Raw genomic sequence first — 26,398 nt, 5'->3', positions numbered from 1 at the left:
TTCTGTTTGCTAGTATTTTGTTGAGGACTTTTGCATCTATATTCATCAGTGATATTGGTCTGTAATTTTCTTTTTTTGTAGTATCTTTGTCTGGTTTTGGTATCAAGGTGATGGTGGCCTCGTAGAATGAGTTTGGGAGTGTTCCTCCCTCTGCTATATTTTGGAAGAGTTTCAGAAGGATAGGTGTTAGCTCTTCTCTAAATGTTTGACAGAATTCGCCTGTGAAGCCATCTGGTCCTGGGCTTTTGTTTCTTGGGAAATTTTTTATCACAGTTTCAATTTCAGTGCTTGTGATTGGTCTGTTCATATTTTCTATTTCTTCCTGATTCAGTCTTGGCAGGTTGTGCATTTCTAAGAATTTGTCCATTTCTTCCAGGTTTTCCATTTTAATGACATATAGTTGCTTGTAGTAATCTCTCATGATCTTTTGTATTTCTGCAGTGTCAGTTGTTACTTCTCCTTTTTCATTTTAATTCTATTGATTTGAGTCTTCTCCCTTTTTTTCTTGATGAGTCTGGCTAATGGTTTATCAATTTTGTTTATCTTCTCAAAGAACCAGCTTTTAGTTTTATTGATCTTTGCTATTATTTTCTTTGTTTCTGTTTCATTTATTTCTGCCCTGGTATTTATGATTTCTTTCCTTCTGCTAACTTTGGGTCTTGTTTGTTCTTTCTGTAGTTTCTTTAGGTGTAAGGTTAGATTGTTTATTTGAGATTTTTCTTGTTTCTTGATGTAGGCTTGTATAGCTATAAACTTCCCCCTTAGAACTGATTTTGCTGCATCCCATAGGTTTGGATCATCGTGTTTTCATTGTCATTTGTCTCTAGGTATTTTTTGATTTCTGCTTTGATTTCTTCAGTGATCTCTTGGTTATTTAGTAACATATTGTTTAACCTCCATGTGTTTGTGTTTTTTACATTCTTTTCCCTGTAATTCATTTCTAATCTCATAGCGTTGTGGTCAGAAAAGATGCTTGTTATGATTTCAATTTTCTTAAATTTACTGAGGCTTGATTTGTGTCCCAAGATGTGATCTATCCTGGAGAATGTTCTGTGTGCACTTGAGAAGAAAGTGTAATCTGCAGTTTTTGGATGGAATGTCCTATAAATATCAATTAAATCTATCTGGTCTATTGTGTCATTTAAAGCTTCTGTTTCCTTATTTATTTTCATTTTGGATGATCTGTCCATTGGTGTAACTAAGGAGTTAAAGTCCCCCACTATTATTGTGTTACTGTCGATTTCCTCTTTTATAGCTGTTAACAGTTGCCTTATGTATTGAGGTGCTCCTATGTTGGGTGCATATATATTTATAATTGTTATATCTTCTTCTTGGATTGATCCCTTGATCATCATGTAGCGTCCTTCCTTGTCTCTTGAAACATTCTTTATTTTAAAGTCTATTTTATCTGATATGAGTATTACTACTCCAGCTTTCTTTTGATTTCCATTTGCATGGAATATCTTTTTCCATTCTCTCACTTTCAGTCTGTATGTGTCCCTAGGTCTGAAGTGGGTCTCTTGTAGACAGCATATATATGGGTCTTGTTTTTGTATCCATTCAGCAAGCCTGTGTCTTTTGGTTTGAGCATTTAATCCATTTACGTTTAAGGTAATTATTGCTATGTATGTTCCCATGACCATTTTCTTAATTGTTTTGGGTTTGTTTTTGTAGGTCCTTTTCTTCTCTCGTGTTTCCCACTTAGAGAAGTTCCTTAAACATTTGTTGTAGAGCTGGTTTGGTGGTGCTGGATTCTCTCAGCTTTTGCTTGTCTGTAAAGCTTTTGATTTCTCCATCAAATCTGAATGAGATCCTTGCCTGGTAGAGTAACGTTGGCTGTACTTTCTTCCCTTTCATCACTTTAAGTATATCATGCCACTCCCTTCTGGCTTGTAGAGTTTCTTCTGAGAAATCAGCTGCTAACCTTGTGGGAGTTCCCTTGTATGTTATTTGTTGTATTTCCCTTGTTGCTTTCAATAATTTTTCTGTGTGTTTAATTTTTGCCAATTTGATTACTATGTGTCTCAGCGTGTTTCTCCTTGTGTTTATCCTGTATGGGACTCACTGCGCTTCCTGGCTTGGGTGGCTATTTCCTTTCCCATGTTAGGGAAGTTTTTGACTATAATCTCTTCAAATACTTTCTCGGGTGCTTTCTCTCTCTCTTCTCCTTCTGGGACCCCTATAATGTGAATGTTGTTGCGTTTAATGTTGTCCCAGAGGTCTCTTAGGCTGTCTTCATTTCTTTTCATTCTTTTTTCTTTATTCTGTTCTGCAGCAGTGAATTCCACCATTCTGTCTTCCAGGTCACTTATCCGTTCTTCTGCCTCAGTTATTCTGCTATTGATTCCTTCAAGTGTAGTTTTCATTTCAGTTATTGTATTGTTAATCTCTGTTTGTTTATTCTTTAATTCTTCTAGTCTTTGTTAAACATTTCTTGCATCTTCTCAATCTTTGCCTCCATTGTTTTTCTGAGGTCATGGATCATCTTCACTATCATTATTCTGAATTCTTTTTCTAGAAGGTTGCCTATCTCCACTTCATTTACTTGTTTTTCTGGGGTTTTATCTTGTTCCTTCATCTGGTACATAGCCCTCTGCCTTTTCATCTTGTCTATCTTTCTGTGAATGTGGTTTTTGTTCCACAGGCTGTAGGATTGTAGTTCTTATTGCTTCTGCTGTCTGCCCTCTGGTGGATGAGGCTATCTAAGAGGCTTATGCAAGTTTCCTGATGGGAGGGACTGGTGGTGGGTAGAGCTGACTGTTGCTCTGGTGGGCAGAGCTCAGTAAAACTTTAATCCGCTTGTCTGCTGATGGGTGGGCTGGGTTCCCTCCCTGTTGGTTGTTTAGCCTGAGGCAACCCAACACTGGAGCCTACGGGCTCTTTGGTGGGGCTCATGGCAGACTCTGGGAGGGCTCACGCCAAGGAGTACTTCCCAGAACTTCTGCTGTCAGTGTCCTTGTCCACACGGTGAGCCACAGCCACCGCCTGCCTCTGCAGGAGACCCTCCAACACTAGCAAGTAGGTCTGGTTCAGTCTCCCCTGGGGTCACTGCTCCTTCCCCTGGGTCCCAATGCTCACACTACTTTGTGTGTGCCCTCCAAGAGTGGAGTCTCTGTTTCCCCCAGTCCTGTCAAAGTCCTGCATCAAATCCCACTAGCCTTCAAAGTCTAATTCTCTAGGAATTCCTCCTCCCATTGCCCAACCCCCAGGTTGGGAAGCCTGACGTGGGGCTCAGAACCTTCACTCCAGTGGGTGGACTTCTGTGGTATAAGTGTTCTCCAGTCTGTGAGTCACCCACCCAGCAGTTATGGGATTCGATTTTACTGTGATTGCGCCCCTCCTACCGTCTCATTGTGGCTTCTCCTTTGTCTTTGGATGTGGAGTGTCTTTTTTGGTGAGTTCCAGTGTCTTCCTGTCAATGATTGTCCAGCAGTTAGTTGTGATTCTGGTGTTCTCACAAGAGGGAGTGAGAGCACATCCTTCTACTCCACCATCTTGGTTCAGGGCCTTTGCCTCTATTTTTCCCTTCAAAGCTGAGCTGGAAAATGCCAAGGAAGACCTGGGGAGGGGACTGGCTCTTCTTGCCTGTCTCTGGGGGTCAGCTCACCCTGAAAGCGTGAATGTGCTGATTACCCCTGCCCTCAGTGTGCTAACGGTGCATTTTCTCCCTCACAGAGGAGCTGAAGGAGAAGCTGTCAGAGTATGTGGACAAGGTGAATGGCCAGAAGCCAGGCTTCATCAAGGTCGTGCGGCACAGCAAGCAGGAAGGCCTTATCCGCTCCAGGGTCAGTGGTTGGAGGGCCGCCACTGCCCCCGTAGTGGCACTCTTTGATGCCCACGTGGAGTTCAACGTGGGCTGGTAAGTGCCCGTCGGGAGCTGAGGAGGATGAGTCCCAATGTGTTCCAGGGGCTTTGGCTCAAATGGGTGCAAAGCCTGCTGAGATCTCAGTCATGATGGGGGAAAGGAGAGATCTGGGTGTACGGGTGAGCAGGCCACAGGGCTGGCCCTTCAAGGTAGGGGAGGGTCAGGGATCAGCAGGTCAACACACAGTGTCTCAAGTGTTGGTGGCATCAGGTGTGACTCAGGCTGCTGTGGTCCTCTAGGAGACGTGATGGGAGAGAGGGGTAAATGCTAAGGGCAAAGCAAGAGTTCCAGCCCAGCTAAGCACCAGGATGCGACCCCCAGGAAGTGGAGAGCTGGACCAGACACAAGGCAGAAGCCCAACCCCAAAGACAGGAACAGGACCGAGGGGGCAAAGGGAGCCAGGGTGACTTGATGTCATCACAGGTGCCCTGGGCTCCCCCAGATGCCAGGCCAGAGGTAGCACATAACCTCAGATCCTTTCTACTGGTAAAACTAGGTCTAGAAAATCTTTCTTTCTCTGTCCAGGGCTGCTCAGGTGCTGGGTGGGGCAAGGCCTCAGTGGCTTCAGCCAAGCAGGGACAGGGCACCTGACGCCAGCATCCCTGCAGGCTGGAGGGCGTTCTATGGCCCACTGTGTGTGGCTTTGCAGAGAGCCTGGGCCTAGGGGATCCCAGGTGCTGGGGATGGCCAAGTGTACCACCCTAACCACTATGCAGGATGGCACTGGGGTCTGCTGTCCCCCCCTAGACTCCAGGTGCCACCCTCTGCCTCCCTGGAGTGGGGCCCTTTAGCAGAAGGGGCAGCGGGCACGCACACAGCAGGACTGGGTGGAGGCTTACATAGCAGGCCCGAATTAAGGCTGTAACGCAGCCGTTTTTTTTTTTTTTTTTTTTTTTTTTTTTGCGGTTCGCGGGCCTCTCACTGTTGTGGCCTCTCCTGTTGCGGAGCGCAGGCTCCTGACGCGCAGGCCCAGCAGCCATGGCTCACGGGCCCAGCCGCTCCGCAGCATGTGGTATCTTCCCGGACCGGGGCACGAACCCGTGTCCCCTGCGTCGGCAGGCGGACTCTCAACCACTGCGCCACCAGGGAAGCCCAACGCAGCCATTTTTTATAGGTGAATTCACTGCTTGCCATTTGTGACTATTTAAAAAGCATTTTCACTGGATTTATGGCCAGAAGAGGAGAGGGACACTTGCTATTTCAAGCTGATTTGAATAAACAATTGTGCAACCAATGCATTTTTAATGAGAAGCTTATCATTCCTGTCTGTAAACATTTTACTCGCCTGGTGCCCACAGGGGTTCCGGGCTCTGTGGAAGCCCGACCCCCCCACCTCTCCTTGGGCAGTGGGGACGTGTGGGGTGCGGGTGGCATGTGTGGAAGGACCGAAGCAGCATCACACAACCGGTGGAAGTAGGTTTGTTCTCACCTCCATGTCTCTGCCATCCTCATCTGCCTTTTCCTCCTGGTTGATGCACCGCATTTTAGCAAAATCAAAGCCCAAGTTGAAAGCTTCCGATGGAACCTCAGATCTGTTCCTTTCTTCTTTGTTAAGTCTTGGTTTCTTTTTTTTCTAATGGAAAAAAGGAAATCAAGCAGACACCAGGATCTGAGGCAGTAAGAGTCTGTCAGCTCAGCCTGGGACATGCTGAAGGAGGGGTCAGGCCTCTTGCTAGCCCGGAAGCATGGGGGCTGGGAGACCGAATAGGAGCTCTTTCCCAGGAGGCGGAGCAGCTCTCCCCTGGAGGAGGCGGCCAGGAGTTCCTTCCTCCTTGTCTGGGGGAAGGAGCTTTAGAAGGTGCCCGTCTCCCCTCTCTCCCTCCCCCCTGCCCAGGGCTGAACCCGTGCTCACCCGCATTAAGGAGAACCGGAAGCGGATCATCTCGCCATCCTTTGACAACATCAAATACGACAACTTTGAGATAGAAGAGTACCCGCTGGCCGCTCAGGGCTTTGACTGGGAGCTGTGGTGCCGCTACCTAAACCCCCCTAAGGCCTGGTGGAAACTGGAGAACTCCACGGCCCCAATCAGGTAAAGCATTCTTACCTGGATCTCTCTGTCTTGTCTTCCATGCAAGGGCTCCCCTCCCAGCCTGACCCTTGTTTCCCAAACTCCAGCCGCATCAGCAAGTGACCTTCACTCACAGCTTACAGCATTTGACGATCCCTTTTATTTTTATTTTATTTTATTTTATTTTGCGGTACGCGGGCCTCTCACTGTTGTGGCCTCTCCCGTTGCGGAGCACAGGCTCTGGACACGCAGGCTCAGCGGCCATGGCTCACGGGCCCAGCCGCTCCGCGGCATGTGGGATCTTCCCGGACCGGGGCACGAACCCGCGTCCCCTGCATTGGCAGGCTGACTTTCAACCACTGTGCCACCAGGGAAGCCCTGCCGATCCCTTTTAAAAGAGCTGTGGCACCCAGAATCCATTCAGAGCCTCAGAGTTACTCATTTCATCACATCGCTCTGGGACACTTGCTGGGCACCAACTGCTGTGCTGGGGACACAGAGTGATCAAGACTCGATTCCTGCCCCCAAAAGCCTGGAGTCTAGTGAAAGCAGAGAAAATAATTGGAATAAACTAAGTGGAATAACAAATTATTCCCCATGCTGGTGGAAAGTGCATGAAAACTGGGGAGAATCCTTTTCGGAGCCCGTAGCATTCGCACTTGTTTTTTCTTAAGGGCAAGTCGGAGATTACAAGGTTGGGGCAGGGACACTCATATTCAAAGGAGCAGAGTGAGTTCATGGACACAGAGGAAGTTCAAAGGGACTGGAAGGAAGGAGGACAGTGAGGGGGGAGGCCCAGGCAATGAGGCCGGAGGGGCAGAGAGGCAAGACCAGATGCCACGGCACCGTGTATGCCTAGCTGATGTTTGAGCTTATCCTGTAGGACTCAGACAAAAGTGGCTTCAAACTGCCATTCAAAGATCCCAAACTCTTTCTGCCTTTGCTACTGCCTTCAGAGACACCCAAGTGACTCCTCTATGTGGCCTCTATTTTATGGGTCAGGACTCCTGAAACAGCCATCCCCGCCAGCCTTTATTTCTATCTGGCTAATCACAGATCAGGTGCCTTTATGCTCCCTTCTGATGCCACACAAATGGCATCAGAAGGTGGCCTAGGGCACAGTTCCTGGGATGAAAGAGGAGATTAGAAACTGTTGTTGCTTTGTATTATGTGAGGGAGAAAGATTATGAAAAATGTAATTGAAAGTGAGAGATTACTATCTAAGATGGCATTTTTCCTTGCCAGAAGAAAAAAACTGTATTCATGTTTTGTTGTTGTTGTTGTTGTTTTTGCAGTATGCGGGCCTGTCACTGTTGTGGCCTCTCTGGTTGCGGAGCACAGGCTCCAGACGCGCAGCCTCAGCGGCCGTGGCTCACGAGCCCAGCCGCTCCATGGCATGTGGAATCTTCCCGGATCGGGGCACGAACCCTCATCTCCTGAATCGGCAGGCGGACTCTCAACCACTGCGCCACCAGGGAAGCCCTGTATTCCTGTTTAAAACAGGATGGAAGGGCTTCTCTGGTGGCGCAGTGGTTGAGAATCTGCCTGCTAATGCAGGGGACACGGGTTCGAGCCCTGGTCTCGGAGGATCCCACATGCCGTGGAGCAACTGGGCCTGTGAGCCACAACTACTGAGCCTGCACATCTGGAGCCTGTGCTCCGCAACAAGAGAGGCCACGATAGTGAGAGGCCCGTGCACCGCGATGAAGAGTGGCCCCCGCTTGCCACAACTAGAGAAAGCCCTCACACAGAAACGAAGACCCAACACAGCAAAAATTAAAAAAATAAATTAATAAACTCCTACCCCCAACATCTTATTTAAAAAAAAAAAAAGCAGGATGGAAGAGAACCCCACCTAGCTTTCCTGCGGTTGTCTCTGTCACCTGTCTGTTAGGCCTCTGCCACACTTATGTTGTTAAATATTTGCTGGGAGGTCGCTGTGTACAAGGGCCTTTTACACAGATGGTCTCATCTGCTCTTCATCATAACCCGATGACAGCTCACTCACTGTGTCATTCCCATTTTACAAGATGAGGAAAGCAAGACTGACAAAGGGGAATGACCCTGCCAAAGGCTCCAGCCAGCGCAGCCAGGATCCAAACCCAGATCAGCTAGATTCCGTACCTAGTGTCATCCTCCTAGGCACCCACTGTTGAGCTTGGAACTGGTGTGGCTGAAATCTACCCCCAGGTCTGTTGACTGCTATTGGAGGGGAATATGCCGTAACACAATGAGCGGTCTTGCAGTAGACTTCACTGGTATTAGCTGCTTCTGTTCCGGGCATCACTAAATGTATCAGCCTGGACTTAATCAGTAAACCCACATTCTAGGTCCTTGACAGAAAATATCATCTCAGCCTCAAATATTCCATCACCTAATTTTTATCAAACTCCTGAGAGAAACTGTATTAATGGAAAATTTTGAAAGAACATTCTTGGTTTATACCTGGATGAAGACAGCCCCACAGAAAGCTGTGGGTTATACAAGTGTATCTTGCCCACCTTGGAGCTGCGCTTTAGTGCTTTACCCCCACATGATGTAAGCTATAAAAAGAGCCCAGAGATATCTTCTGTTGCATTCTAAAGGGATGGCTTTAAGATTGTTGTCTGCTACATCCCAAAGTGACCCCTTTAAGAAGACTGACCTGAGAAATTTCTTTCAAACTGAAAGGCTTGCTATTCCTGAGGAATTAGTATGACATTTTTACATAGGAACTGTAAATCTTACTTCTAAGACCATATGTGTTCATTTTCACCTTGGCCACCAGGAAGCTCAGGGTCAACTTTGTGGGTCCACTTTAAGAATCATGAAAGAAGACACATGCATTCTAACTAGCCTCTAATTTTTGGTTGAATTTTAGACTTTGATTCAGACATTTATCTATTTTTTTCAATGTGTTTTACATTCTCTTGTAAGCTATTTCTAACCCTTTTGGGAATGAGGCAAGATATAAATCAGAAATACTTTCAGGCTGAGTAGGTCCACTTAATACCCTAGCCAGTTAATAAGTAATGAAGACTGAGGGGGCCTGTGCTCTTCTCAGAGTACTGTTTTAGATTCTGTTCTTTCCCTGACTGGGTCTGGCCGTTTAGGGAAGGCCCCCTACTCTGTATCCCAGAATGCCCTGCCCTGCTCAACATTTGAGATATGGGGATATATGTATATGTATAACTGATTCACTTTGTTATAAAGCAGAAACTAACACACCATTGTAAAGCAATTATACTCCAATAAAGATGTTAAAACAAAACAATACAAAACAAAAAAAAACACATTTCAGTAACATCGAGGAAAAGGCTGAGAGTCCACTCTGCAGGGCTGATGTTTTAACACCACCATGCATTTAGAGGGGGGATTCTCTGGGCTTCTTCAATGTGCAAGTGCATCTTTTAAAATGATCTTTTGAGTACCAATTATGTCCCAGAGGTTTTCAAGTGCTTTACATTATTTAATTTAACGCTTGTGAGGTTATAGTTGATTCTATTTCATAGATCTGGAATCAGAGGCTCAGAGAGTCTAGGGAACTTCTTTCAGAGATGCACAGGCAGAATGGGGAACCTTTGCCCCAGCACTCACCTCTAAAGCCAGGTCACATGTCCCCCCCACCAGAGTAGGAACTCAGCCTAAAGGAGCGGTGGCTTGAGGTGGATTGACTGTCCTGGATGCCTGCGGTCTGTGGAAACTGAGGCCATTCAGAATAAAAGGCTGTAATTTGAAAGCAGAAGGGGCAGGGACCCCAAGGCACCAGTCTCTGCCCAAGCAGCTTCCTGCATCAGCATTCTCCAAAGAAATGGCCTGCAAAATAGCTGTTTCTCCACCTTGATGATATTACAATTTCAAAGATGGGTCCATTTACATTTGAGTGAAAGTTTTCTCATCACTAAGGATTCTTCGTTTCTCCTTTTCTTTCTCTTCCCCTCCAATTCCTCAGCTACCAGCTGATAAAATGCTACGCAGGGGCTAGAAGCGGTAGCAGCGTGCAGTGGAACAATTCAAAGTAATTTGTGTAAGATGATGCTCTCAGCAGAGAAGCAGCCCACATGCGCTTGTGCTGATTCACCTAATGTGAATCTCTCCTCGTGACGTTCTGCATCGGGTGTCTGTACACAGCCATGAATCCCACGCTTACTCTCGCTAAGGAAAGGCCTTCCAGCTTCTGGACCCACAAGCTGTTGACGTGTTGCTCCAGCCTAACACCCCTGCTGAATTCCAACCCAGACCAGCTAGCTAGGCCCTGCCTGTTAGATATCTCCTCCTAGTGACCCATGGTCACTTTAAGATCAGTTTTCCCAGCATGGACTCCCTCTTCCTTCTGAAACCAGCTTCTTCTCTATCACCCCTATTGATGGGAGATCCCCACTCCACCATCACCCAAGCAGAACGCCAGCTGGCATCCAGATTCTTCCCCCTCTCTCATCTTCATAGTTCATCTGTTTCAAAGTTCTGCTGCTTTTACCTCAAAATATGTCTTTAAATAATCTCTGTCTCCGGTCCTGGTACTCTGGTCCAGGTCTTCATCATTGCCCATCTGGATATAGCAACAAGCTTCCCAACTGGATTCCTCGATTTCTACCCAATCTCCTCCAATCAATCACCCCACAGCTGCCTGAGTATTCTTTTTCCAAACACAGATCTGCTTATACCACTGTCTGCTTAAAATTCTTCTTTGACACTCATTTACCTACAGATAAAATCCAAATGATTTACCATGCTATCCAAAGCCCCAACTCATCTCTCTAAAGGGACCAAGGTGAAGGGTGGGAAAGTTGGTGTGGGTCCCCGGGTAGAAACAAAAACTGACGGTGCAGTTCAGAGTGCAGGGGTCAGGGCAGCCAGAGGTACAGTCATACAGTATAGACTGGTAGGCTGAGCACTACTGCTCTGGGCTAACATACATGCAAGCACCACCAGAAATGATGGCTGGTCCCAGGACACAAGCTGTCTCCCACTGCCCTGCTGAAACAACCTCCCTGGAATAGCTGGTGAGGGTGGACCCAGGAGGGCCACTCAGAGAGCAAGGCCCACACCAGTTCTGGCAGCAAACAAAGGGAGAGGACCAGATCCTCCTGGCAGGAAGGCAGCACTGCTCTTACTGCTCTGGCGGCCCCCATGAGACAGCCCCTCTGCTAACGACTGGCCATCTCCCCATGCCCTGCAGGAGCCCTGCCCTCATTGGCTGCTTCATTGTGGACCGGCAATACTTCCAGGAGATCGGCTTGCTGGATGAAGGCATGGAGGTCTACGGAGGCGAGAACGTCGAGCTCGGGATCAGGGTGAGCAGGGTTTCCCCCCCGTAGGGCGTGGCTCAGCTCCCCAGAGGGTGAATGAGTCCAGGAGTGGAGAAATGGGGCTCAGGGTTGAGGGTGGTGGACTGATTCTGGATGTCCAGTCCCTAACCTTGGTCCATGTGTATGTGATCAGGGCTGGTGGGGATGGGATAGAGACACAGGTTGGGACCTATAGAATTTTCAGGAAGAAAAGAACATCAGAAATTACTCTGGCTGGGGTGGAGACATGGGAGAGTTGATCAAGGGTGACATCTTGGCTAAAATCAAACACAGACTTCTCAGGGCTGAGCAAAGGGGTGCTCCAGGAAGGGGCTGCTGAACAGGAGGGACCCTCAGAATCACTTCCTTATACTGTCACCTCCCTTTGGGATTTCTCACTCTGTTATTCTCCATCTCCAACACAGTGGCCAACAGAACCTTCCTAAAGACTTTGTCAAGAGAGGGCTACAGAGAAATAAACTCACGGGGAGTAAACAGCAAAACACAGCCAGGCTCACTCCATGCGCGTTTCTGACCCACCACATGTTGGTCAGACCCTCAGGCCCGTACATGCCTCACACCACTTTCCAGAGATATCCGCCATCCTGCCCCAAGGTACAGGGCCCTTTGCAGTTATCAACGTGTGGTGTGAATCCACACCAGGTACAATTTAATCTCTCATCCTGCAGGAACATTTCCAAGGCTCTGGCCCCTTTCCCTCGGCCCATGAAAAGATAACTCCAAAATGAACCCCATCCCCATGACTGAGGGACACATTAAGTCCCTTGGCAGGTGACAGAAATGTGATCATGGATACAAGGAAGGACCTCGTCCACTACAGGGAAGCCCACTCCTCTGTCTAGGCTGTGGTCCTAGCCTCATGAAAAAACCGACATGCAAGCTGTGCTTGTCCTCACAATGACCCCCACTGTCCTCTCCACAGGGCTCTTTAAGCAGCCTGGCACACCATGTGCTACAGACTCGCCAGCCCCTGGCCAGCCCTTGTACCTGCTGGTGTTCGTGGCAATCATCTGAGATGTTCCCCCTCGCTGCCTGCCCTCCATGCAGTCCACCCAGTATCTGCCTGGTTCCCACTAGTGACCCCATTCTTGCCGCTTTGGCCTTAGTGTCTGTATCTGGCGTCTCTTGTTCCTAATCTTTGGTGTCCTCTCAAGGGCTCCAGCTTGAGTACACCCTCCTTACCTCCTATCTCCAACCCACTGGGCAGTCAGCTGGCCCTGGACGGTCCTCGCCCTGCCCTGAGGGGAGACTGAGCATCTCCACTGAGCATCTCACAATACCTCCAATAGCCTGACAGGCAGTGTGGGCCTGACTTGTCACCCAGACTTAATACTGTGGCTTTGAGGTCTGGCGGCAGGAGCAGCTTGCCTGAAGCCGAGCTTAGGAAACACTTCCAGATACCTGTGTTTACTGAAACCCAGAGAAATCTCTTTGGAGACAGTCAAGATGCATGGGCTTGTTGGAGAGCTAATATATTCATAGAGGACAGCGCCTACATAATCACCCTCACTTCTCCGCTCTCCCTACGCTGGTCATTTATTCACCATTTGCGTCCTCACCATCTCATTTCCGCACATTCCTGGATAAATGCTTGCCCCCAAACATATTTTTTACTAGGAGCTGCTGCTGGGAATTGGCTGAGCGGGCAGGACCGCCTCCAGTCACTTATGTTCTCTGGGTAAAAATGTCCAGGAATGGAGAAAGGAATTAGATTTGTGAACTGTGCTTGCAGCACGTATGTGAGTCAGTCACAGAGTGGTGAGAGACTCCTGGCTTTTCCTTGCCTAGATTATAAAGCTGCTCTGGAGTGTGGGCCTGGGTGAGGCTTTCAAATACTTGTTTAAAATTTGGGGGTTTGATGCTTGGGGTGTAAAATACAGTATAAAATGTTGCCTAGCTTTTTTTTCTCTGTCTCTTCCCTCCCATTTGACAGAGGTGAAGTATCACGGAGTTGAAGGAAAGGTGGCTTTTAAAGCAGGGACCCAACAACTTGTTGGCTGGCAGAGCTGAGGACCGAAGGAGGGGCTAGTTAATTTGAATTTCAAATCCAGGTCCCCGCTAAAGGGATACAGAACCTCCAGCCATCTTCAAAATAGATGTGCACATTTTGTATGGTTATTAGTGTTTTTCTTTCATGTTTATGAGTTAACATCTCAGTGCCTCACTTTCTCCATCTAGGATCTCCCTTCAGTTACTCCCTAGGATTATATGTAAAAATGACAGACATTGCTTTCCTCCCCTCATTTATTCAGAGGCAACTTATTCAAAGTCCTTACCCATTTGGAACACAGAAATAGAGCTGTTTGCACAATTATTCATTATCTGCTCTGGCACTTTACTTATATAATCCAGCTACAAAACACCCTAAAAAGTAGCTGTTATCATAATACTCCTTTTTTCAGATGAGAAAATTGTGAAATAAAGAGCTTACATAATATGTTCTCAAAGTCATATGACTTATAAGAGGTAGAGAAAAGATTCAACTCCAGATCTTTTTAATTCGAAAGCCTAGCTAGCTAGATATACCACAGTGACCTAGGGATAAAAGTCCTTTGAGCATTCCCAAAAGAGGATTACAATGTCCATGCAGTAATTTTCTTCTACTTTACTCACAGTCGTGTCTACTGAGTCCTCGTTCAAAGCCTTATTCTTATTTTGCACTCAATTCAAATAAGCCTTTTTTCCCGCCAGTTTATAAGTCCACAACTCAGTGGGAAAAAGAAGAAATGCTATGGGCAAATAGAATGAAAAGCATGAGAAGTAAGAGCTGACATTGAATAGGAGATAGATTATACAGATGATGGCTATAAAATACTAGAATATATAAGAAAGTATTCAAGAACTGGCAAGGAATTAAGAAGTTGTTAGAAACTGTTATCTGTTCAATTGAGTCCCCTTTAAAATATGTTGAAATTCTAACCCCCTGTACCTGTGAATATGATCTTATTTAGAAATAGGATCTTTGCAGATATAATCAGGTTAAGATGAGGTCATACTGCATTAGGGTGGGCCCTAATCCAATATAACTAGTGTCCTTATAAGAGAAGGAAAATCTGGGCACAGACAGACACAGAGGGAAGATAATCATGTGAAGATGGAGACAGATATTGGAGTTATGATGCCACAAGCCACAGAATGCCTGAGGCTACCAGAAGCTGGAAGAGGCAAGGAAGGATCCTCCCCTAGAGGCTTTGGGGACAGCATGGCCTAAAAATACTTGATTTCAGACTTCTAGCTTTCAGAACTGTGAGAGAGTACATTTTTTGTAGTTTTAGGTGATCCAGTTTGCTGTGTTTTGTTGTAACAACCCAAGGAAATCAATACAGACACCAAAACCTAAGTGAAAGTAGGAATCAGAGAAAGCCTGTGTCCATTATATTTGAAGAATGTGATGACTTGAAGTTTATGATTTCCCAGTTTCATGGAGTATACAGAGGACAGGATACAAAGCCTAAGGCTTGACCAGCATTAAGAATCTAGTAAAATATTCCCTACCCTTTACCTCCCATAAAGCTGGAACTGCAAAGGCCCATTATCTGTGTATAAAGATGGGCTAGAAATACTCCCACCCACATTTTCGTCATTAGAGTGAAAATTGCCTGTCTCAATCTTGTGCTAGGAAGAAAGGAAAAATTCTCTTCTGTGAATCCCTCCCTTGGATCTATCATTCAAAATCAAAATACTTCATGGTTCAGAAAATCTCGAGAGGAGAATTTAACTTAAAGTTGTTAGAAGTTCTTAGGCATCTGCAAAAGTGTACATGAATCCTCTCTGGGAAAGACCCCTTTAACCCAGGCCACAAAACTTCTCACAGCTAGAGTTCCAAGGAATGTGAGTTCAGTTTTTTGTTTTTTGTTTTTAATCATGAAACAGACAAAGGAAAAAGAAGAACCAAGAGCAAACACCAGCAAAAGCATTAGATAGCCAAATTTGATCTACAAAGTCTTCAAGTATTGAATCTATCAGAAGTAGGATATCAAATAAGTTGTATAATATATTTAAATAAATAAAAAGATATTGAAATTATGAGAAAGAAGCAAGGGACTATAAAAAGGACCAGTCATATTAGTATAAAAATAGAATTTCAAACATGAGAAATACAAAAATGTGAATTGAAAGCTTAATGGATGGATTAAACAGCTAGTTGGATATTGTTAAAGGAAAAAAAATTGAGTAAACTGGAAAACAGAGCTGAAGAAATTATTCAACATTACCCCAGGAAGACAAAAACAAAAATATGAAAGAAAGAGGTTGAGAGACATGTAAAAATGAGAGAGAGTGTCTAATATCTTAGAATTCCAAATGGAGATGATAGAAATAGGATTAGACAAAAGTGATATTTGAATATATAATGACTGAAAATGTTCCCATACTGATGAAAGGCACCAATCCTCAGATTCAGGAAGTCAACCTATCCAAAGCAGGATAAATACAAAAATATTCACACTTAGACATTATCATAGTGGAACCACAGAAAGCCAAAGACAAAGGAGATCTTACAGCAGTCAGGGAGAAAAGATAGACTACCTAAAATTTAATGATAATTAGAATAACAGTGGATTTTCCAATGGCAATAATGGAATCCAGAAGACCATGAAATAGTATCTTCAATATGCTGAGAGAAAATATCAACTTTTATTTGTATACTCAATTTAAAAAATCCTTCAAAAATAGGGAAGAAGAAAGCCATTTTCTGAAACACAAAAACTGAGTTTGCTACTAACAGATCCTCAATAAAATAAATTTTAAAAGACATACTTCAGGTATAAGAAAAATGAGCCAAGAAGGAAATCTGAGATAAAAAAAGAATAATTAGCTCATATATGAGTAAATCTAAAGAAATATTCATAGTAAATAATGTATTGCAAGGTTATAAAAACAAATTAAAACTACAGTGTATGATGATAATTGCAAATAAGTTGGGAGGGGTGATTGTAAATAAAGTGCCCTAAAATGCTTATATTATTAATGAAGATGGAAAAGATTCTGGTTGACTTTAAATTCTGATAAATTAACCATATTAAAATTTCTTGGGGGGCCATGAAAATCATATGTATAAAAAATATAACTTCCAAAGTAGTAGAGGTGAAAAATGAAATATGAAAATGGTAAAAAGAGAAATAAAAAGGTGGTACAAGAAAAAAACATATAAAATGGTAGAAATAAATCCAAATATATCAGTAAATATGATAAATTTACATGGGCCAAATTAAAAGACTAACATTTTTAAACTAGATTTTAAAAATTATCTGTAGGCTATTTATCAATATAAGCCTGAAATATAATAATACAGAAAAGTTAAGATGTAAACAAATGGAAGAAGTCATAACAGGTAAATACCAATCAAAAGAAAGTTGCTGTAGTTATGTTAATATTAGAAGAAATACCATTACAAAATACTTTAGGATAAATAAGGAAGATTTCTACAAGATGATAATATGTTAAGCCCATCAGGAATATTTAACAGTTATAAGTTTTTATGTGCCTAATTGCACAGCTTTAATTTATATAAAGTAAAAATGGATAGAATTTCAAGGAGACATCAACATCACCACTAATGTAGTTGAGGATTTTAATAAATTTTCCCAGTAATTGATAGGCCAACATAATTAATAGTTTGAATCGAATGGGCATATATACAACACTGCATCTAACAACTACAAAATTGAACAACTTCAAGGGAGTAACATCATATAAAACATGTTATCTGACCACGATGGAATTAAATTAAAAATCCATAACTAAAAAATATAGGCAGAAGCCATATTTTTGGAAATTGTGAAACATTTCTGAATAACTCATAGATCAAAGAAGAAATTATACTAGAAATTTGAAAATATTTTGAACTGAATGATAACAAATGTACTACATATTACATTATGTGAAATGCAACCAAAATAGCACTTAAGAAAAATTGTAAATCAAAACAGTATGGTAGGGCTTCCCTGGTGGCGCAGTGGTTGAGAGTCTGCCTGCCGATGCAGGGGACATGGGTTCGTGCCCTGGTCCGGGAAGATCCCACATGCCGCGGAGCGGCTGGGCCCGTGAGCCATGGCCGCTGAGCCTGCGCATCCGGAGCCTGTGCTCCACAACAGGAGAGGCCACAACAGTGAGAGGCCTGCGTATCACAAAAAAAACCCCAAAAAAACCAGTATGGTATTGGCATAAAATCAGACACATAGATCAATGGAACAGAATAGTGATCCCAGAAATAAACTCATGCATAAATGGTCAATTAATTTACAACTAATGAGCCAAGAATATACAACAGAAAAAAGATGATCTCTTCAATAAATAGTATTGGAAAAACTGGACAGCCATATGCAAAATAATGAAACTGGACCATTATCTAACACCATACACAAAAATTAACTCAAAATGGATTAAAGACCTGAGCGTAAGACCTGATACCGTAAAACTCCTAGAAGAAAACATAGGTGGTAAGCTTCTTGACATCTGTATTTTCAAAGCTCTTTCCCTACGGTTATCCTATTTAATTTACACAGCAATCAAGTGCTATAGGCAAGCCAGATATTATTATCCTAATAGTGTTATACAATTTAAAATGTTTATATTGGCCAAAAAAGTTAATTCATTCTATGGTTTATTATCTTATTATTAAAATCATTATTTTAGCAACGAAGTTAACAAGAAATCAATTTAAGTACTTCGTAATCTATAAAGTGCTCTATACTAAACATGATCATATCTATTATTATTATACATGTAGATGTATATGTTGCATAAATATACAACCATACATTTCATATAGTGCTTTATTTTTTTAAGCATGCTTTAATTTGTAAGGAGTATTGTAGTCCTACTATAAGCAAGTCCCATTGCTTGGGGCTTGGTGACAGTCACCAAAATTCAAAGTACTGTGTTAGAGCATACAATTGGCTAAACCTAGATTATAGCCCATGCTTACTTAGCTGCCAGGGGTCAGGGACCCTTTTAGGTTCCATGGGCCCAAGTATTACACATGATGTGGTCCCTCATATAGGAAAGGAATTTAGAACCTTAGAATTTAGGTACAAATGTCCTCTAAAACATGTAATATAATATCTAGGATATTGTACTCCATATCCCAAATATTTTATCATAAATGGGATTTTTTTAAAAACCTCTTTATTATGAACAACTTCAAACATATCCAAAAATAGAGAGAATAGTATAATATATCCCCTTGCATCCATCACCCAGTATCAACATTATCAACTCATGGACAATTTGGTTTTAATCTCTGTCCCTACCCAATCCTCCCCAACTCCAGTTATTTTGAAGCAAATCTCAGACATTATATCATCAAAAAATTTTTCATTATGCATCTAAAATAGAGAAGAAGGGCCTCCCTGGTGGCGCAGTGGTTGAGAGTCCGCCTGCCGATGCAGGGGATACGGGTTCGTGCCCCGGTCTGGGAGGATCCCATATGCCGCGGAGCGGCTGGGCCCGTGAGCCATGGCCGCTGGGCCTGCGCATCCGGAGCCTGTGCTCCGCAACGGGGGAGGCCACAACAGTGAGAGGCCCGCATACCACAAAAAAAATAAATAAATAAAAATAAAATAAAATAGAGAAGAACTTTTTAAAAGAAACATGATCACAATACTATTTCCATCCTAAAAGTACTGAAAAGAATTCCTTAATACCATCAAATATTCAATCAGTGTTCAAATTTCCCCCAATTCTCTCATAACATTTTTTTACTTTGTTTTACAATTGTTTCTTGAATCAAGATCCAGTTGATTAATATATCTTGCAAGTCTCTATTAATCTACTGGATTTCTTTCTCCATCTCTTTTTTCTCCTTGTAATTTATTTTTAGAGAGATCAGGTTATTTGTCCTGTGGAGACTCCCACAGTCTAGATTTTCCTGATTGCATTCCCCTGATATCATCTAACATGTCCTTCTGTTCCATATATTTCTTCTACATTGCTAGTTAGACCTAGAGATGTAGGTTCGATTTTGTAGCAAGAATATTTAATAGGCAGTATGCGCGTACTTTTATCACAAGGTACTTAATGTCTTGCTGTCTCTTTATCCTGTTTCACTGCTACCTCTAACATAAACATTTTGCTTTACTTTACACTTTAAAAAAATAAAAGGGAATATGTATATATTTACATTTCCTCTTTCTTAGATAAATGGTAGTATGCTATGCACACTTTTCACTATTTTGGTTTTTTATTATATAAATTTTTTTCTGAAGACTACTTTATAGTAGTATATAGGGGTATTCCTTACTGTTTTTTTCATAGCTGCATGGTATTCCAATGCATGCACATTCCATGGTTTATTCTACCAGTTTCTTGTTGAGGGCATAGTGCTACAATGAATTGTCTTGTGCATACAGTTTTTCATATTTTTCTGGATTATTGTCTGAATAGGTTCCTGAAAGTGAAATTGTGAGGTCAAAGGGCAAATACATGTGTAATTTTGCTGGACATCATCAAATATCCTTCCAGAGGGGTAGTGTTTTTCCCACCAGGAATGATGAAGGTGCCTGTTTCCTCACAGTCAACTAACAAAGTATGTTGTGGAATATTTGGGGTGTTGCCAATCTGACAGATGAGAAGTGGCTTTCAGAGTAGTTTTAATTTGCATTTCGCTTATTAAGACCTAGGTTGAACAGCTTTTCACATGATTAAGGCCATTTGCATTTCTTTTTTCCATGAGCTTTTCATATCTTTGGCCCATTTTCCTGCAGGATTGTTAATCTTTATTTTTAGAGTCTCTTTACACGTTAGGGATGGTAATACTTTACCTATCATATACATTGCAAATATTTTCTCTCAGTGTGTTACTTGTTTTTTGTTACTTGTCTTTTGATTTTTCTTCTGGTGTTTTTTTTGCCATGCAAGTTTTTGTTTTTGTTTTTGTTTTTAATGTAAGCAAAAGTCTTTTTCCTTCTTGCTTCCAGAGTTTAGTCAGAGTAAAGGTTACCCACTATCAGGGTAAAGAAAAATTCGCCTATGTTTTTTTCTAATACTTGTATGGTTGTATTTTTTACATTTTAATCTCTGATTCATTCAGAATTGATCCTGATGTATGGTGTGAGGAATGGACCCAATGTCTTATTTTTCTATATGGCCATCCAGTTATCCTAACACCTTCTATTTAAAATTACATCTTTTCCTCACTGGTTTGCAATACTACCTTTATCATAGACTAAATTGCCATACATATTTGGGTCTGTTTCTGGATTTTCTATTCTAGTTCCATTAATCTGTTAGTGTAGTCATATACTAATATCACACAATTTTAATTATGTAGCCTTTATATTGTTTGTAAGTTCAAACTTAAAAATGTTTGTAAGTTATATTAAGTTTGTAAGTTGGATTCTGGCTTGCCAACTGTGTATCATGGAGATCTTGGATTCAAAGGAAGAGAAGATCTGTGAGAGACAGAAATATCACCTTTCCCACTTCCTTCCTATCTGGACTTTAAAATACTTAATGTCAAGATTTATGGCTACTTAATTTTCACACTGATGCTTGGAACCTAGTATGTGCTCAATGAACAGATTTCAAATTTGAAGGCCGGTCAAGTGTAAGAGAATTTATTCTATATATCTCAGAAGGTTAGAGCCATGAACAGTGGGGTGGAAGCTATAATGGATGTAGTTATCAATTCAATATGAGAAACAAATATTGGAATCATAAAAAGGAAGAGATGCCTAATGGAATCATGAGCTCCCTATAATAGGACATGAACATGACCACCCCTCGGTATTACTAGAAAGAGATGAGATTTATGACCGAAATACTAATAGTTAATCGTAGTGTAGCAGTAATTATATGTGAGCTACTGTCCTAAGTGCTTTACATGTATTAACTCCCTTAATCCTTGCAGCAACCTTGTGATGTAGAATCTTTTATTACCCCCACTTCCAGGAGGGTATACTGAAGCACAGAGAAGTGATATAACTTGCCCTAGGAAAAGGGTAGGACATATATACACTACCACATGTAAAATAGATAGCTAGTCGGAAGCAGCTTCATAACACAGGGAGATCAGCTCGGTGCTTTGTGTTCACATAGAGGGGTGGGATAGGGAGGGTGGGAGGGAGACGCAAGAGGGAGGAGATATGGGGATATATGTATACTGATGTATAGCTGATTCACTTTGTTATAAAGCAGAAACTAACACACCATTGTAAAGCAATTATACTCCAATAAAGATGTTAAAAGAAAATGGTAAAGCTGAGATTTCAACCCAGGAAGAGTGGCTTCAGAAACCATTATGCCTTATATAGATAGGCATAGTGTAGTGGCTTTCAGTAAGAAATCAGATCAGATTTCTCATGATCTCCTTGTGGATTCATTTATGTGTGTATTCATTCATTCATTCTTGCCAGGTGCTGGGAAACTGGAGGTGAATGACATAGACCCTGTCTTTGAGTGGCCCTCAGTCTAGCGGGAGAGACAACCACCTCCCCATCTTCTAAGTATCGATACTAATCTAACAGATTATAGAAAATGTCATGAGCTTAAACAGGATGTTTTGACCCCTTCCTCTATTGTGACTTTAAGGACTTCTGTGTTTTTTGATCTACCAATGGCGACTGTAGTAAGTATACAACTCAGAGAAACTGCTGACACTATTTCTTGTGAGAGTTCTAAAAAAAAAATTAAAAAAAAACAAAAAATGCAAACTATTATTCTTTTTCTAAATTATGAGTAGTAGTAAAGATCAACACGAACTAAAGCAACAAACAAAAATGAACACAGTAAAAATTTTAAAAGCTAAAAAATTGATTGAAGAAATGAATAGTAATATAATTTACGCCTGCAAAATTTGATTCAGGAAAACTAAGCTTGGTTGAAATCATGACCACAACAGAAAACTCTGTGATGGAGGCCATAATTGTAAAAAAGATGTAGATTTAAAAATTACTGATAGATAAGTCATATCTTAGTTGTAAAATCAATGCAAAAAGTATTAACCCCATGAAAATAAGTCTAGTAAAATAAAATAGAAAATTAGCATAAAAGGAAATATATTTTAATTACATTATATAGAAAATTGACCAAGAGAATTAAAGTCCCTTAATGACATTTATTCCAGAAAATACTTCCTGGATGAAAATTCATCCTTGTGAATATAATTTGGATTGAAGCACTAAGTAAGGCATAACCCAGTGCTCAGGATCAAAATGGCAAGGATGAAAGATGCTGTGTGATTTACAGTAGCACCCAAGAGGGAGTGACCCCTCTACCGCTGGGAGCTGGGTGAGGCTTCACAAAGGAGACAGCATTTAGGCTGGGCCTAAGCAATGAAGGTGTGTTATTCAGATGGGAAGAGGAGGACAGGTATTCCAGAGAGTTGAGGTGACACGTGCAAAGTGACAGCTGAGAAAGAACATGACTATGGCTGAACTCTAAGGCTGGGATCTGTAACCTGGGGCTAAAACAGAGGGCCAGTGACAGACAAGGTAGAGCCATCAGATGGAGAAAAAGAGTGGTCATTGGCAATCCAGCGGGTGGCCTTCGGTGGGCTCTTTGCTCATCCTGGCTTGTCCAACATTTTCCTCAGTGACTGAAGTAAAAGGAAAAAGTGAACTTATGGTGGATGACCTATTACTGGGAGAGTCCAGGCAGACATTTCCTTGGTTACTAACATTGGCCTTTCTAGGTCTGAAATGTCTAAGAGTTGGTTTAGTGGCATCAACTATTGGGCAACAAAAGAAGATTATTATTTCATAAAGCAGATACATGCTCCACAGTTGGTAGCGGTATTAGGCCACAAGTCTGGAAGATGATGATAATATTATTAATCATAACAATAATGAGAGGATGAACTTCCATTTATTGGATGCTATTGACACATCACTTTGTTTATATTATCTCGTTAATTTTTTTTTTTTTTTTTTTTTTTGCGGTACGCGGGCCTCTCACTGTTGTGGCCTCTCCCGCTGTGGAGCACAGGCTCCGGACGTGCAGGCTCAGCGGCCATGGCTCACGGGCCCAGCCGCTCCGCGGCATGTGGGATCCTCCCGGACCGGGGCACAAACCTGTGTCCCCTGCATCGGCAGGTGGACTCTTAACCACTGCGCCACCAGGGAAGCCCTATCTCGTTAATTTTTATGTAAGTCCCATGAGGTCCGCGTTGTTATCCCCATTTTGTAAGTTAGGAAGCTGGAAGTAATAGGATAAAATGCCTCCCCAAATCACTCAAGATAAAAACCAGCCTGAGTGGTTTCAAGGTTCATACCTTATCACTGTGTCACGATGCTCACCCACCTCTGCCTTCAGGGTTTAAAATTGTCCATGGCATAGAGTTTAATTTCAGGAGCTAACCTGGGTCAGCATCACTTTGGAAAAGGACCACAGCACCGTTTCAGTGCTTGAGGATTCAGCCCAAATCCCTCATGGGAGATGGGGCCGGATTCAGACAGTATCACGCAGTATCTTCACCTGAGGTCGCAGGAGACATCAAAACTGGAGAGGGTGACAGAGACAAGAGCTGAGCTGAAAGCCAGAGTCCAGAGTGTCAGAAAGGAGGTAGATTGAAGAACTGCCAAATGAGAAGAGCTGGTAACAGGAGGTCAGAAACCTGGGTTCAGGGAGCCAGAGACACAGAGGAGGAAGAGAAAGCAAAGTAGGGGATATAGCAACTGCCCAGAACAGGCATCGCCATTATTTGAAACTTTTACAAAATATATCTAGGGTTAAATGGCTAGAGACTTTGCTAAAATTACTAGTGAAAGAGGCCCAAGCAAGTGTATGTGTGCTTGTCAAGCCTGCAGGATACTGAAGCACCCGAGGGACCACACGGTTCTCCCCAGAGGCTTTGGGCTTAGAAGGCTGAGTAAGCTCATTGCTGACATCATGGTTGTTCTCACCCAGCCTTGGGTGAGAACAAGGACGCTAATTAAAATACCACGATTTTAGGTACATCAACTAGTCTCTGCCAGCACAGTGACAGAGACGTGAAAAGGAAGAGAAGGGGTGTGGGCACCAGTGTTTTCGCTCAACTGGAAAGGTCTCAGGAGACCACCAGAAGCAACATATCATAGAAAGCATACAAGCAGATTCTCTGACCCACCCCCTGTCCCTGGAGACAGAGAAAATTAAACACCTTAAATTGGATTTTAGTCTCTGTTGCTTCTAAATGTTATGGTTGGTCCAAGCCAGCTGGAGCTAGAGTTCAGAATAACCCGCGAGCTTAGGGCAACACATCCTTCAGGGGTGGAGGGGGGCCTGGGGTGGAGGGTGTCGTGGGCTGCCACCGTTTTTGTATCATTCTTTCGTGAACTGGGATCTGCCGTGGCATTGTCCTTCAGCTGCTGTCATGGGGTAAATAGAGCCTACAGGAGGCTGCAAGCTGTACAGTGGAATAACTATTCATCTATGCCGTCTTGTGAGGCCAAGGATTTCAAGACATGAGACACAGGTTTCAAGGTTGCAGGCTTTTGTTTTTCCTAAGGGCATTTTCCCAGTGACTCAAAACTTTTTTTTTTTTTTTGGTACGTGGGCCTCTTGACTGTTGTGGCCTCTCCCGTCATGGAGCTGAGGCTCCAGATGCACAGGCTCAGTGGCCATGGCTCACGGGCCCAGCTGCTCTGCGGCATGTGAGATCTTCCCGGACTGGGGCACGAACCCGCGTCCCCTGCATCGGCAGGCGGACTCTCAACCACTGTGCCACCAGGGAAGCCTGACTCAAAACTTTTGCTGAGGCATTGTCCATGTGTTCCCTTAGCACTGTGTGAGATGCTGATAGTGGTCTGAGTGCTCATTGGAGGTCAAGATGTAGCCTTTCATGGTCCTTATAAATGAGTTATTAAAGTTTGACAAAGATGGCATTGAGATTTCAAGCCCAGATGCTGAGAGATTTGGGGGTACCATTGACTAAGAAAGGGGTCTTTGGTGTAGAGAGTTGGTTTGTGGGTAAAAATGGGGCAAGTTTGGTATTAGAAATAACAATGGAAATAACCAGAAAGCTCGCATTATTCGTCCATCTATTTATGTACACAGTGAACATTTATTATGCTGCTTGTGTTCTGCACTTGGCATTAGGGGAGAAATGTAATACCCGGATCTTGACTTCAGCAAGAAGCCAGAACTAAAGGTAAAGAGAAGATTTGGAGGTGAGACAGGGGATCAGGTGCCCTCTGTGTGCCCACTGAAGGTAAGAGGATGGAGGAGCCCAGAGAGGATGAAAGTCTGAACTAGAAAGAGATTTTAGAATTGAGCATGGGCATAGGAAATGGGGCAGGTGGCAGCGTGATGCCCATAGTTACAGAGAAGAATTGACTAGAAAAGAGCTGGGTTGGTGGAAAATCACAGGTGACATGGGAAGCATTTCAGGATTGCACTAGTCATGGTTAGATGACCACTAATGATAATAGGTACCATTTATTCATTGTTTACTTTGTGCTTGGTGCTTTTATTTATTTAATACTGGACAGTGTGCTGAGCGCTGGGCATAGAGTGATGAACAGGATTGTCTACATTGTACCCTCTTAGAGCTTACATCCTGGTGAGTTTTATGCTGTATGTCATTTCGTCCTGAGAACCACAAGAGGCTAGAATTATTATCCTCATTTTACAGATGAGAAGACTAAGGCTCAGAGAGGTTGAGACAGTTGCCCAGGTCCCACATAGAAAGAGTTTGGTGGAGCTGGGATTTGAACACGGTTCTGTCTGATGCCTAAGCCTCTAAAACCCTGTACTGTGAGAATATGAGTGGAGAAAGGGCATCCAGATGCAAGTGGAAGAAGCCTTTGAGGGGACAGTTGGGGTCAAGGGGTGGTGATAGAATACAGATTTCAAAGGAAGGATTGAGGGAGCAAGGAGTTTAGAGATTTTATTTGACCAAGAATGGAGGGAGAGGGATTCCTTGAAAACTGCTCTCAGGCACAGGCCAAGTGCAAGGGCCCTGGGAAAATATGGACTTGACCTTGAGAGAGGAGTTGACATTGTCTTTCTAGGTGGTCAGCTGTAGCCAGCCCTGCTCTGTTGGAATGTGTGCCACTAAGCGTGGCCTCCTGGGACCGTGGGGCCTGAAATTCCCAGGGCCCTTGAGGTCTGAGCATCCTGGGGCCTATGAAGCCTAAACCCCCAGGATCGGGGTCTTCTCTGCTTGCGATCTCCATATGGGAGGGGAGCTTAGCGCCCCAAGCAGCCCAGAACCAATTATTCTGCCATGCTGGGTAGCCAGAAGGTATCTGAAAACATTGAGAGGAAGGCTCTTTGCCATAGCACATTATCTTTACCTTACCAGCCACGCAGTGA

The 26,398-nt window shown here is 43.2% G+C and overlaps 1 protein-coding gene across 5 annotated transcripts in view; it reads left to right on the top strand.

The window, feature by feature from the left end:
* GALNT18 (polypeptide N-acetylgalactosaminyltransferase 18) overlaps window positions 1–26,398 on the top strand; it is a 346,555-nt gene that overhangs the window by 245,041 nt on the left and 75,116 nt on the right. For all 5 annotated transcript variants that reach the window (XM_060104772.1, XM_060104769.1, XM_060104770.1 and 2 more), the window contains exons 4-6: window positions 3,676–3,859; window positions 5,700–5,897; window positions 11,035–11,149. In XM_060104772.1, the coding sequence (XP_059960755.1) occupies window positions 3,676–3,859; window positions 5,700–5,897; window positions 11,035–11,149 (497 nt within the window). The remainder of the gene's footprint in view (window positions 1–3,675; window positions 3,860–5,699; window positions 5,898–11,034; window positions 11,150–26,398) is intronic.

The sequence above is a fragment of the Mesoplodon densirostris genome, chromosome 7 (genome assembly GCF_025265405.1).
Source record: "Mesoplodon densirostris isolate mMesDen1 chromosome 7, mMesDen1 primary haplotype, whole genome shotgun sequence".
Taxonomy (NCBI): Eukaryota; Metazoa; Chordata; class Mammalia; order Artiodactyla; family Ziphiidae; genus Mesoplodon; species Mesoplodon densirostris.
The sequence above is the reverse complement of the archived record's forward strand: the minus strand, read 5'-3'. Positions and strand labels throughout refer to the sequence as shown.